The sequence below is a fragment of the Protopterus annectens genome, chromosome 2.part2, assembly GCF_019279795.1.
Source record: "Protopterus annectens isolate FY-2018-M chromosome 2.part2, PAN1.0, whole genome shotgun sequence".
Classification (NCBI taxonomy): Eukaryota; Metazoa; Chordata; order Ceratodontiformes; family Protopteridae; genus Protopterus; species Protopterus annectens.
Genome location: NC_056730.1, coordinates 1,091,528,299 through 1,091,543,103, shown reverse-complemented (window position 1 = coordinate 1,091,543,103; position 14,805 = coordinate 1,091,528,299). Strand labels below are relative to the sequence as shown.

Genomic DNA, 14,805 nt, shown 5'->3' with positions numbered 1-14,805 from the left:
TTTGCCAAATATGCACCCAACAAAAAAACAATCTAAAACACTCAAAAGAGGAACACGAAACTGATGCATGACAAAGGAAAAACCTTTCGTCATGGATAAAACCATGAAACAGGCTAGGGGGAAGGGGGGGGGTCGGTTGCTGACAAATGAAGTTACCTACTCAGATGGAACGTTATGGTGAGTACATAACTTCTTAATCTGAAGTAGTTAACTTCATTTGATCAGCAACCTGTGGGACAGAGTCCCCAGCTACCAAAAACCTTGGGCGGTCCTCAAGGAAGGATATTCCAGAGCACTGCGGAGCCAAATGCTGCCCTACCTCTGGATATCAGATCCAACTTATAATGAGAAATGAAGGTATAAGAGGAGGACCAAGTAGCCGCTGAGCAGATGTCATCTAGAGGAACCTTTGACCAGAATGCTGCAGAAGTAGCCATAGAATGGGTAGAGTGGGCATGAACCCCCAAGGGTTCAGGCTGGCCGGAAGCTAAATAAGTGTGTACGATGCAGTGTGATATCCATCTCGCTAAGGTAACTTTCGTAATAGGCTTTCCCAAAGATGGCTTAGTGAAAGACACGAAGAGTTGATCCGATTTCCGAGTAGCCTCTGTCCTGTGCAAGTAAAAACACAATTGTCTGTGCACATCCAATAAGTGCAACCTGTATTCCCCTTTGTTCTGAAAGTTGGGGAAGAAAACAGGCAAGTTAAAGGTTTGGTTGATACTGGATTCGGAGGCCACCTTAGACAAGAATGAAGGGTTAGTCCTGAGAGACACACTGTCCTTATGGAAGACCAGATATGGGGGTTTCATACAAAGGGCTTGAAGTAATTGCAATCAGGAAGGCCGTTTTCCAAGATAAGAATTTTAACTCGACCGACGCTGCAGTTCAAAGGGTGGGCCCGTCAGTGCCTGAAGAACCAAGGGTAAATCCCATGGGGGAACCGCATTCTTGACCAGAGGTCTCAACAGAAAGGTGCCTTTCAAAAAGGTTTTGCATATTTTAGCGGACGCTAAGGGACCAAAGTTATCCCCTATGTGGAAATGGGAAATGGCTGCCATTTGGACTTTGACTGTAGAAGCACTGGCTCCTTGGTAGAAAATATGGGACAGGAATTCAAGAACGGTTGGAATGGGAGCAGTAAAGGGGTCTAAATCCCTATGTTTGGCCCAGATGGAAAAACGCTTCCATTTACTTCTGTAGATCTTCCTGGTAGAAGGTTTATGCGCCGCCACCAGAATAGATTTTATGGGAGACGAGATACTGGGAGTCCTAGCTATCAGTGGAACTGGATCAACCAAGCTGTGAGCCTGAGGTCGCCGAGGTTCGGAGGTTGTAATCCCGCAGGATGAAAGATCAGATCCGGAATGGGATCTAAGAGCCAAGGAGGAGCTACACTGTGAGACCGCAGGTAAGGGAACCAGATCTGGAGAGGCCAGAATGGGGATATGAGGGTTATTTTGCTCCCCAACTGATGAGCTTTCTGCAGAAATTTTGTCATTAGCGGAAGAGGAGGATAAGCATAAAGAAGACCGGGAGGCCAAGCATGAACCAGAGCGTCTCTGGGGCTCTCCTCTGTTGGGGGAATCAGAGCAAAAAACTCGCTGCATTTTGCGTTTGAAGGAGAAGCGAAAAGATCGCAGCAAGGTTGACCCCATCTGAGGAAGATCTGATTCGCTACTGATGGGTTTAGAGATCACTCGTAAGGTGTGAGGATCAAGCGACTCAGCTTGTCCGCTAGAATGTTGGACCGACCCGGAATGTGCGCTGCTATCAGAAAGCGGTTGGTGGAAATCGCCCATTCCCAAACTCTCATAGCCTCTCAACAAAAAGGGTAAGATCTGGTTCCTCCCTGTTTGTTGATGTACCAGACTACTGCCATCTTGTCTGTCTGAATTGCAATAGTCCCCAGAGGAAGAATGTCTTGAAGGGCTTGCAACGCTAGAAGCACCACCCTCATCTCCAGGACACTGAAATGCACAACGGTCTCTAACGGGGTCCACGTGCCTTGGACGGTTCTGCCCATGGAATGCCCCCCACCCGAGGCGAGAAGCGTCCGTGGTCAGCGTGGCTTGGGGTTGAGGCATCACAAACGGTCTCCCTTCCCGCAGCTCTCGGGAATGGAGCCACCAAAGAAGGGAGTTCCTGCAAACCCTGCTTAGGGGAATCGGAGAATCCAATGGGTGAAGGAAGAGAGACCATTGAACCCAAAGAGTCCATTGAAGGACTCATGTGTAATCGTGCCAGAGGTGAAAGGTTGATGGCTGCCACCATGGAACCTAGGGCTATCAGGACCAATTCTGCACGTGGGGCTGGGGACTGTAGAAGCACTATTACATGGAGTGACAAGTTGCACAACCTGTCCGCTGTCAGAAAGGCTTTGGACTGGCGCGTATTTATCCTGGCCCCTATGAAATCCAGAACTTGCACAGGATGAAGAGACGACTTCTGAAAATTTATGGTAATGCCTAGATGCTGGGCCAAGGATAAGGAATAATCCCTGGCGGAGCAGAGCAGATGCCTGGTGGGGGCGGTGAGGAGTCAGTCACCTAGGTACGGAAAGACCTGAATTCCCTGAAGTCTCAGGTGGGCTGCTACAACTGCCATGACCTTGGTGAACACCCTGGGGGCTGTGGTGAGGCCAAACGGGAGAACCCTGAACTGAAAATGACGGGCTCCTAGCCGAAAGCGGAGAAACCTTCTGGACTATCTGTCCATGAAACTGTGGTAGTACGCATCCTTGAGGTCTATGGAGCACATCCAGTCGTTCTCCTGTAGAAGAGGGAGAATAGATTGCAGAGTGACCATCCGGAATTTCTCTTTGGCAATGAACAGGTTTAGAGTTGACAGGTCGAGAATTGGCCTAAAGTCCCCAGTCTTTTTTGGCACCAAAAATAACCTGGAGTAATTGCCTAACCTGGATTGCTCTGGGGGGACATGCTGGATGGCCCTTTTTTCTAGCAACTTCTTTATTTCTGAAGCCGCAGCCTCCTTCTGATTGGGTGGGACATTGGGAAGGCACTTTGTTAGTGGGGGAACATTCAGAAAGGGGATAGTGTAACTTCTGGATATTACTCGGAGCACCCAATGATCTGTCATAATGGACTCCCATCTTCGTAGGTGCTCCGAAAACCGCCCCCCGACTGGCTCCAGAGAAGAACAGCTGGGCAAGCCCTCAGGGCTGCTGCGCGGGTCGGTCCAAGAAGGGTTCTCTGGACCCGAAATTCTTCGGCCCCCCTCTGCCTCTGGGCCGGCGTCCACCTTGTCCTCCTCTGCCTCTGAAGGACGAAGGCTTGTCCTCCTCTGCCTCTGAAGGACGAAGGGTCCGGAGTAGGACGGGACTGCTGGGACTTTCGGAACCACATCTTCCTTTGTCCTCTCTGGTTCCTTGAGAAGGACCTTTGAGGATTCGAGAAGCGGATCCCAATGGCAGACAGCATCTTCCCGTCTTTCTCACTCTGCATGTCGCGGACGGTTTTGCCAAAGAGCGTAGAACCGTCAAAGGAAGCGTTCGCAAAGGGCGCCTTGAAGGGTTCCGCAAAGTTGCAAAGGCGAAGCCAGGCGTGGCACTGCAAGGCGACCCCAGTCCCGCTGGCTCTAGCCGCTCCCTCCATGGCATGGGAAAGAAGCCGCATGGAAGTGTTAGAAATTTACTTTAGAGTGGCCATGCGAGCTGGGAAAGTCCTTTTGTCCTCGGCCGCCATGGACTCTGGGGGAGCTCCATCATATTCTTTTATCAGATCCCGCTGGAGTCTAATGACGTGTGCCAGATGATTCAGCGCCCTTATAGAAAAGGTGGCTGAAGCAAACATCCGCTTTCCAATACGGTCCATCGTCCAAGACTCCTTATCAGGAGGATGGACCGAGGAACTTTCTTGCGCTAGTTCCTTCTTAGTGGCAGCTGCCACCACCATGGCATCTACCGGGGAACCTTTATTCCATGCCTGTTTGTCAGGGGGAGGACTAAGTAACTTGTCCGGTCTTCTAGGGATTGGCTCCACGCTGTCCAATCCCCTTCCAAGCCCTGGTAGTAATCAAGTCTACCAGGGGATCAGCCGGGGGGGGGGGGGCACCCAAGAGGTAGACGGGCCTGCGAACACCTCCAGAAACACAGATCGGACCCGAAAGGGTAGTGTGCTCCGACCGAAACGGAGCCGAAGACACACTGACCCCTGTGGATCCGAAGCTTGGCTCACGGCCCCGAGAGGTCGGATCCGACACACTCGAGGGTAAGGACGGCGAAGTAGCCACCACTGTCGGCGCCGACTCCCCAGATCCGAGACGGCTTGGATCCAAAGACTCCGAAACCCGATAGTGAATCAGAGAAGGAGCAATTGGGGCAAAGAAAGGGGCCAAGCTCCCCCCCGGAGGTGGGGGAGGCACGAGCACCCCCATCTGCATTTGGGCCTGCAGGAATTGACGCATCATCCGGTCCATATCAGCGTCAGACATACTCCGAGTAGACCTTGAAGAGGTAGCTGAGGCAGGCCGGGAAGGCCGCCTAGATGACCTCGAGGGAGACTGGGACTCCTCCTTCGGCTCCGGAAAAAAGCGGGCAGAATGGAGCCGAGAGGGGGAAGAACCGGAGACCCTCCTGGGACAGCTAACTGATTTAGCAGGCGGAGCAGAGGGGTGAGATTCTGTCCACCGCTTGTGGCTCTTATGCCGTTCCTTCTCCCTATGCCTTTTCTCTTTGCTAGAAGAGTCCCCCTCTCCCTGGGACACAGAGGGAGGTTGAGTCCCTGCCAGGGGAGGGGGAGCTGAAGGCTGGACAGCCGCATCTGCGGCTGGTGCCATTGAGGGAGAGGAGGAAGAAGACTCCGCAGGCAAGAGTCCCGCCAGGATTAACTTATTCCTCCTATCCCTCACAGCCTGGGGGTTAAAGGCTGTGCACACTTGGCAGCCCGAAGACAGAGAACGCACTGAGTGTGGCCATCCACTGGGGACAGCTTAGACAACACTCAGTGCATTTATAAAAAATGGCCTTAGGCCCCTCAGTCATCGCACGTTGAAACGTGCCCACACACACAAGAAAGGGCAAGGAAAAAACTAAAAACTACACTAATTACCACAAAAAAACTCAGAAAAATACATATACAGAAAACTAAGGGCATACTAGACTCACACACACTGAAAAACTTTAAGAAAAAAGGTTTTATATAGTTTTAAATACTCTCACCAATGCCAAGAGCTCGTCACTTAAGCTGTCAGAAGCCGCGGCAAATGAGAACTGAGGACTGGAGGGAGGTTGCAGGGTATTATGGGTAAAGGGGAGGAGCTGAGAGCTCGGATCTTTTAGCTTGGAAAGCTGCCGGCTTGGATCCGAGGTCGGATCAGATACCCACAGGTTGCTGATCAAATGAAGTTAACTACTTCAGATGTGTGGAGTTATTCACCACACCTGGAGCAGACCACCTTGAGGAGAGTGACAGGACATTGTCAGCAGTTAAAAGAATGCTGTAACATATCCTCACAGCGGACCATTCCAAATGTAAGGAGGTAATACACCCATTCTTCTAGGGCCTTATCAGGCTATACATTGAATAATACTGCATGCAGTTCTGAAGGTTATACAAGGACAGGGACATGAGACTTGTGAAAGAAGTCCAGAGGAAAGGCAACAAAAAGGTGTATGAGAAAAGTAAGACCCAAGACTAGAGGAACTAAAACTTTTTTCACTGGAGACCAGAAGAAATGGGAACGCAATATGAATGCACAAGATCATGTCAGGGAGATGTGAAGTGAACAGGAGGTACACGTAATGGACTGTAGGAATCAGCTGTTCACTGGATTTGGTAAAATACTGCTTCACAGAAAGGGTCACAGACACACAGAACAAGCTATTGGAATGACTGGTGGGGATGGAATCTGTAGAGGCATTCAAAAGGACATGAAAGAGGTGAAAAAGAAGATGAGAAGAAATAGAATGCTAAATAAACTTAAGGGGCATTATAAAGAAATAGAATACTAAATAAACTTAAAGGGCATTGAGAAGAAATAGAATACTAAACAAACGTAAAGGGCATTCTAAATAAGCTTACTGTTGTATTCTGCGGTGAAGATGATGCAGCACAATTATGGCTTCTGCTGACCTAACCCAAGAGAAACCCATTTACAGAGCCTCCCTTTAGTTAAGTATGTGCAGACATCAAGCAATGGAAGTAAACAGCATAACAGCACATCAACACTAGAACACCTCCACAACTGCCTGATAATAAAAGCATATAAAAGGAGGTCCTTGCTTCCCATTCTAGTCAACCATCCAGTCTTCAGTGTAACATCACCTAATCACAAGGGGACAAACCACAATCAACATGCAGAACAAGGCACCCCAAACCAATGGACACAGTCTCAGAAATGAGTTTTGGTGACAGAAAGCTCATAGCTAATAAACTGGATATTAGTAACATACTTCAAACTTTGGAGGTTCTTGTATAACAATGGCTTCTTCAGTCTTTCCATCATTTTCAGGTTGCTTTGACTTCTTTTTTTTCTTTCGTTTTTTCTTCTTCTTCTCAGATAGACCTTCCTGATCAGCATCAGTGGTGGTAATTGGTCTTTCAACCTGTAGAAAACCACATAACTAATATAACATTTCCTAAAATGTCAAGATAGTACTCTTAATAAATTTATATTTAAAGTTTACCAACAGAGGATATGAGAAGGAAACGTTTTCTTAGTACAAAAATCAGATACAAGCAGCATACTCTTCCTGCATAAAGGCCGCTCCCTAACACTTGATAAAAAGAATCAATACACATGTATGTGTTCACAGTTAATATACAGGAAAGGATTTTTTGAGCTGGGATACAGGCTCTGAATTGCCTAGACATAGTAAAGCCTTACAACGTTTAATGCTACTGGCTGCTGATTACTAGAAAATGGAAATTAAAATCTAAACCAACTGTAACTGAAGTACTGAATACTGTACAGGAGATAAAAGAACTGGAGGTGGGATCCTTAAAACAGGAAAGAGCAAATTACACAGAAGCAAATGCAACATGTGGGAACAATACATGCAAAGCAATATTCAGGTGGAGGAGTAGGTCTTACAGGAAGGAACAGAACTTATGTAATATTGAAGTGAAAAATAACTGTTAAAGAAACATGTATCCTGCATGAAAAGTATTACAATTATTTTTCTTTTATATTTTTAATGCATGTGTACCTGTGCCACTGTTTAAGTTGTGATTTAATGTTTTTTATAAACAAGACAAAATTTACAAAATAAGCTTTCATTAGAAGGCAACACAACAGATGATCACAGAAGTGCATACTTGTATGTACCACCACTGCTAAATTTCTTTAGTTGACACTGTATACAGCATCATTAATGACACACAAACACATGTAGTACGGCTTCCTCATTTCTTCTACAACAGAATGGCAGGCAAAGTATACAGAAAAACATCTTTCGACTAAACAGATGAGATACAAGATAAGAGCACCACATGGATAACACAACTGAACAGAGAATAACCAGTTTGCTTCCACAAGAATGGAATACTTAAGACATAATCCACAACTGTATGTGGGTATCACAGGATTTACCCATGGTTGGTATGGTTTGATCATGACGGCAAAGTCTGGATCATTAAACAAAGCCGAAAGTAGGTAAATCTAGTGATAACAACACCCAGAAGAGGACTGCTGCTACTATACAACATTATTTAAGAACAAAATTGCTTACCTTTCTTAAATAATTTTATTGTATAACGGAACTTACTGCTGCTCTCCTGCGTCCTATAATCTGTAGTGACATACTGTGCATGTGTAAGACACGTACATCTGCAGTACTACATCAGTGCAGAAGAAAAAAAAGTGCAGCGCAGTACAGGAGATGGAAAAGAGGTTTTAGGTGTACCCCCTTATTCTTTTCTTTTTACCATCAACTTTTTATAGAAGCAATTTCTTTTTCTTCTGTATCTGCTAGCAAAAAATGCATGACTAAATGTTAATTAAGTGGTTCTGTCACATTCTAATAAACTAAAATGTTAGTTTTCAGCAAGTACTGTTGTAACTAACCTATTCTGTCAATTACAATAGAAACCTGGTGTAGTCTGCATTCTGCATGTGTGTGCACGTGGCAGGGAGGTTCTAATTAATTAAGCAATAATTCACAAGTAGTTGTATAAGGTATACAGATGGCTTTACATGCATATTTAAAAGGCTTTAAAGTAAATATCTATCTGAATTCAGAGGATCACTTACCACACATTCAAAAATGTGCAAATGTGTATATACTCTTTGCAGGTGGAAGAGGTTGAAATGCTCTATGCTTGGTAATAACAAAGGAAAAGTACAGTTTTGTACCTACCATAAATGTAGATCTCCGAACTGGATAGCATCTGCAGTCATAACAAATGGGTTGTCCTGTCGTCAGGCAGCCCTTCGGTCGGCCGGATTCCAAAGTCTGGGTCCGGCTTCGGCTGATGTCGCACTTCACCCGACGTCATCTCTGCTGGTCTTCGGGTATAAAGGCATCAGCAGACGCCATTTTCCTCAGTGTTTCTTGCCCCAGATGCCAATTGCCCTCTTGGAAGGCTAAATTTTGGATAAATGCCAATGTTTCCAAAATAGTAGAAGGCAAACACAAAAAATAAACATGTATGTACATATATACAAACAAATACACCATAAAAGACTCCCCAGCTAGCTATTAGGAGGGTAAATACCCTAGGAGTACCGCAGAGGGAAGGAGGGAGGTAATCCTGACTGCAGATGCTATCCAGTTCGGACATCTACATTTATGGTAGGTACAAAACTGTACTATGTCCTTCATGGATGCATCTGCAGTCATAACAAATGGGTAGAATACCATAGCCAAACTACGGGAGGAGGAATAATGATTATGGTGTAGTCAGGATCCCTTGCAGTACAGCAGTGGCAAACCCTGCTCGGGATCTAGAATATAGAGGTAAATTATAATGCTTGGCAAATGTATGCACGGAGGTCCAAGTAGCCGCCTCAATAATGTCCTTGGTTGCCACTCCTCTTAAGAAAGCTGTGGTAGTGGCTGTAGCCCTTGTAGAATGAGGTCTTATGTTCTGTGGAATTGGTTTTCCATGGTAGGAGTAACAGAATCTTATGCAATTTCCTATTCATTTGGAGATTGTCTGTTTGGAAATTGCTTTTCCTTCCCTTCCTGTTGCATAGGCTACAAAGAGCTGGTCAGTTTTTCTGTTACCTTTGGTTCTGTCCAGGTAGTAGCGTAGCTGTCTGTGTACATCCAAGGTATGCATTATTCTTTCACCTCTGTTTTGTGGATTGGGAAAGAAGGTAGGTAGGTGGATTGCCTGGTTTAAAGACACTCTGGATACCACCTTAGGCATAAATGTAGGATTAGTTCTCATGGACACCCTATCTTGATGGAAGATTAGGAAGGGTTGCACTGCCATTAAGGCCTGTAGTTCCGAAACCCTCCTTGCTGAAGTAATAGCCAGAAGGAAAGCAGTTTTCCATGACAGGTGTTGTAGATCTGCTGTTGCTGCTGGTTCAAACGGAGGGAGTGTCAACTTTTCTAGTACAAAATTCAAGTCCCATGCTGGTAATGGTGGTTTCCTAGGAGGTTTTACATTCTTGATCCCTCTGAGAAACTGCCTGAGTAGAGGATGTGAAAAGACAGGAGGATCAAAGCTGTATTCTGCTGAAATAGCTGATGCATGTATCTTGATGGAGGAATAGGACAGGCCTGTATGTAGAAGCTCTGCCAAGTACTCCAGAATGTTAGCAATATCTATGTTCGACACATCTTTTCCTCTTTCAGTACTCCAAATGACGAACCTTTTCCATTTTCCTGCATAGTTCCTTCTTGTTGAAGGTCTGCGGGCTTCAAGGATAATGTCTTTAACCCTTTGTGAAAGGTCTGGGTTAGTTACTGCTATGTGATGTTCCAGGCAGTCAGTTGCAAGGTTTTTAGGTTTGGATGTATGATGTTGTAGTTGTTCTGAGTTAATATCAGAGGCATCAGGGGTATTGACCACATTTTCTCCCGAGACATGCTCCTCAGCAATGGGTACCAGTGTTGTCTTGGCCAGTTCGGAGCTATCAGAATTATCCTTGGACGTTCCTCTTTGATTTTCAGTAGTACCTTGTGTATCAAGGGAAGAGGTGGGAATGCATATGCTGTCAGGCCTTTCCAGCTGAAGGATAGAGAGTCCACCTTCCATGCAAGTGGGTGGAATGTCCTTGTGCAGAATTTTTTGAGCTGGTGATTGTGGGGAAGCGAATAGATCTATTTGTGGCATTCCCCATTTCTTTGTGATGGCCTTGAAGATGTCCGGGTGTAGCATCCATTCGTGACCATCCGGGCTGGTTCTGCTTAAAATGTCTGCTAGGGTGTTCTCTTTTCCCGGTACAAATATTGCCTGTAACTGGATGTTGTAGCTGAGAGCCAGATTCCAAAGGTCCAAAGTCATTCTGCATAGGGGGTAAGAATGAGTGCCTCCCTGTTTGTTGATGTACCACATGACTGTGGTGTTGTCTGTCCTTATCATCAAATGGCCTTCTTTGAGGAATGGTCTGAATTTTAGGATTGCCAGTTTTACTGCCAGCAGTTCTTTTTGGTTTATGTGCAGGTGCAGCTGGTCCTGAGTCCACAGTCCTTGTACGCATTTGTCCAGCATGTGTGCCCCCCCATCCTAGGTCTGAGGCATCCGTTGTGATGGTTTGGGTTGCTCGAAAGTTGTGGAAGGGTAAGCCTGGGTTCGACTGGCATGCCCGAGCCCACCAGAGGAACTCCTGTTTTAAGCATGGGATTAGTGGTATTTCTGTTTCTAAGCTGTGCCTGTGTTGAGACCATAAATTCTTTAGGTACCACTGTAACTTTCTCATATGCAGTCTGGCATGTGGGACCAAGATTATGCATGATGCCATGAAGCCCAAGGCCTGCAGAACTTTTCTTGCTGTTAGTTTGTTCTGCTTTGTTAATGCCAAGAAGTAAAGAGGGAGTTCTTTTTGTTTTTCTGCAGTTAGGAATGCCATCTGTTTTACTGTGTCCAATTCCGCGCCAAGAAAGTTCTTGTCTGGGATGGTATCAGTCTTGACTTTTGAAAATTGACTGTGTATCCCAGGGCTTGTAGCAAGTAAATGACCCTTTGTAAATCTGTTGTCAGCTTGCTTTTGTTGTCCGCTTGTAACAGGCAGTCGTCCAGGTATGGATAAATTTGGATTCCCTGTACTCTGCAGTGAGCGATTACTGATGCCAGGCATTTTGTGAATACTCTGGGCAGTAGATAGGCCAAAGGGCAATGCTGAGAATTGATAATGCTCTGATCCTGCAAGAAATCTGAGGTATCTTCTGCAATTTGGTCGAATGGGGACGTGCAGGTATGCCTCCTTGAGATCTAGAGTTACCAGCCAACACTCCTTGCCCAGCATGGGAAGAAGTTGCTGTAGGGTCAGCATTTTGAATTTTGGGACAATGATGTATGTGTTTAAGATGGACAGGTCGAGAATAGGTCTCCAGATTTTTTCTTTTCTTGGTACTAGGAAGAGTCTGGAGTAGAATCCTTTGCCCTGTTTTGTTATTGGTACCCTTTCCACAGCTCTCATCTTTATTAATTCTGCTGTCTGGTGCAGGGCTTCTATTTTTGATTTGGGGCAGGTTTGGCATTCCTCTTTTACTGGTAAAGTGTGGAAGTGGAACCGTAGCCTTGGTCTATGGTTTGCAAAATCCACTTGTCTTTTGTAATATAGTGCCAATTTTTCGAGAATAAGGCTAACTTTCCGCCTAATGGTGCTGCTATTTGCTCCCTGATAGGCGGAGTCAGAGCCAAGTCACTGTGATTGTCCTGTTGCAGTGGCAGTGGTTGCGTCTGTGCCTCGGTTATTGCCTTGCCACTGTCGTCCTCTGTAGGCACCTCCTCTGGATTGATTTCTGCCCCTAGAGCGCCTGTTCCTGCCCCTTTGGGATCTTGTGGAGTCAGGAAAGGACCAATTTTTGGCAGGCCAGTTCCTGCTAAACCTTGGGGGCTGAACCTGTAGGAAATCTTTAACTGTTTGTACAGATTTTGCCTTCTCTTCCATTTTCTTCATTACCTGCTGGGCAGGTTCCCCAAATAGACTGGCCTTATCCATAGGAGCATCCAATAGCTTAGCTTTAACATGATCCGGCAAGACCTGTTCTTTCAACCATGCATGCCTTCTTATCACTGTGCCAGTCATGGCTGATCTAAATGAAGTCTCCAGTGCATCATAGCCACATTTTAAAGAATGGTTACTAACCTGTTGGATGTTATTCACCATTTCTAATACATATTTCTAATCTAAAGATTCATCAGAGGACAGCTTTTTAATTAACTGATCAAGCATAAACTCTTGGTATTGGATCATGTGAAACTGACAGTTTAAAGCTCTAGCTGCGAGTAGCAGAGGTGTAGACTTTTTCCCCCATCTGCCTAAGGACCTGGATTCCCTTTCAGAGGGAATAGGGTTTTTTGCTGTGGTTGAGGCTACTGCCTTAGGCCCCTGGGATATAGTTTTGGGGTCTGCAAGTGGGGCCTTGTATAGGTGGTGATGAGTGTCTGGCACCCTGTAAAATCTATCTGGTTTGGCAGGGGCTGGAGGTAAAGAATCAGGTGCAGTGCAGACATCATTAAATGCATCGTCCACAACAGATAGGACAGGAGGTATAGCTAAGGGCCTATGTTGTGGTAAGTGCAGAAAAGTCCTAAGCCTTTTTCTTGAATCTGAGAAATCTTGTCCCTGCCATTGGAATTTTTCTCTCATGGCATGTAAGGTTTCCCCAAAGGAGAATTCCTCTGGTGGAGAGGCAGCTGGAATGGATTCTTCAGCATCTGAATCTTCATAATTGGAAAAAGGAGCCTCTGGCTGGTCTGTAATGTCTGAGTCATCCAGAATCATCAGAGGACACAGGCTCGGGGGCTCTGCTCTAGGTCTCTTTTCTGGGGCTGAGAGGCCCTGTCTGGGTGAGATTGGGATCCCCTAATTAAGGATATTAAATCTTCTGCCAGAGTAAGCATTTGTGAACTAGAAGTGGGCCTGAGTGAGGGTGGTTTAACAGGCACTAATTTAGCTGATTTGGCTGCTTTAGCCCTGGCAAAGGCCTTAATAGACATGGCTGCAGGTGGCCTAGCAGCACCACGTGCTGGGGTAGAGATATCCAAGGGATGGTGTCTGATAGATCAGTAGGAACCACAGTTGTAGGCAAAATTTCTGAGGCTGATTCAGATAAGGTAGCAGGAGCCTCAGTAGTAGTCATGGATTCGGCTGCAGATTGACCAGTTTTCTCGGTTTCGGCCGAAACAGAGACACTCGCGGCTTGCTTAACCGTGGTTTCAGCCGAAACCGCGGACTGCGAGTGTCGGTCTTTTTCTTTGCGTTTTTTAACAATTTGGGAAGTCGGAGGATCCGACGGCATAATGTATGCAAAATCTGAGCCGAAAAACTGTTCAGCAAACTCCGACCGACGCCTAAGCGTTCGTCGGTTGAAGGAAGCACAGGCCGAACAGGCTGCTACGTCGTGGTCTGGGCCTAAGCAAGGCAAACAGTAAGAGTGGAAATCTTTATGAGGTATTTGTTTCCCACAAGTTAAACAGTTATTGACTTTTTCTGACATCGGCTGAGGCAAGAAAGAGTTCCCAACGGGGTACTTAGCTTTTTAGAAGTCTTCGAAGTAGTATTCGGTAGTAGTAATCTCTGGATCTGACCGACCGGCATTTGCGAACAGCTTCTGCTTCGGGTGCCACGCGGCAAGAAAGACTGAGGAAAATGGCGTCGGCTGATGCCTTTATACCCGAAGACCAGCAGAGATGACGTCGGGTGAAGTGCGACATCAGCCGAAGCCGGACCCAGACTTTGGAATCCGGCCGACCGAAGGGCTGCCTGACGACAAGACAACCCATTTGTTATGACTGCAGATGCATCCATGAAGGACATCTTCATGAATACTGAAATATTGTCTTGCAATAAACGTGTATATATATATATATATATATATATATATATATATGGCAAATTCAGAAAAAACAGAACAATTCAGGAAGGATATGGACAGCTTGGCTTTATGGTGCAGAGGGATGGAATCCAAACTGTAACCCAAGCAGCCAAGGTTTAATTAGCACCCCCAGCATTGAAAGAGTAGGCAGGGAGGGAGGGACAGGTGTCATGGGGTTTTGTCCCACTCGAACAGGAGGATAGGGAGTGCAGAGGGTTGATTGCAGGATAAGTCTTATGCATACGCAACCAGGCAGCCACCTAGGGTGCCATGCTTGTAGGAGTGCTCTTCCCACATTGATTTATTTTTTTAGGGCAACAAAATATACAGTTTTGTCGTTCTAAAAAAATAAATACAGTACCCATTTAGAACAAAACGTGCCTGTGGTGTGCCAGACGCCCATGAGGAAGGTGCTTCACTTGACTTGACCATCCAAGTAATGTCATGTTACACTTGAGCTCTGTGGAGCACAGACCTCACAACATTCAAATGTAAGCAAGAAGCCATGGAGGTGGCATGCTGGCAGGATTTATTTAGTTTTTTTTTAATAAGCAGCAGGAATCTCTAATATTTGGCCTTACTGAATGCCTGTAATTTTAGGATCATTCTGAAGAATTCTGGACAACTGAAAGGAATGGCTAAATATTACTTTTACATTGATTTTGGCAGTGATCACCCAGGTATTTTCTGCAATATTTTTAGCTTTATGATTTATGTAGAATAGCTAGGAATACTTCAATGTGTGGCAACTCGTCTGTGTGGAGCAAAGATTAAATATATTACACAACTATCAGACATTAAGACTATAACTGCTGAGTGGGGATCATGATTAGTTGGATAAAAATAAA

General features: G+C 45.7%; 1 protein-coding gene across 1 annotated transcript in view; it reads right to left on the bottom strand.

The window, feature by feature from the left end:
* SECISBP2 (SECIS binding protein 2) overlaps positions 1 to 14,805 on the bottom strand; it is a 1,593,758-nt gene that overhangs the window by 1,386,082 nt on the left and 192,871 nt on the right. Inside the window, exon 3 of the mRNA XM_044064311.1 lies at positions 6,413 to 6,565. Within this exon, the coding sequence (XP_043920246.1) occupies positions 6,413 to 6,565 (153 nt within the window). The remainder of the gene's footprint in view (positions 1 to 6,412; positions 6,566 to 14,805) is intronic.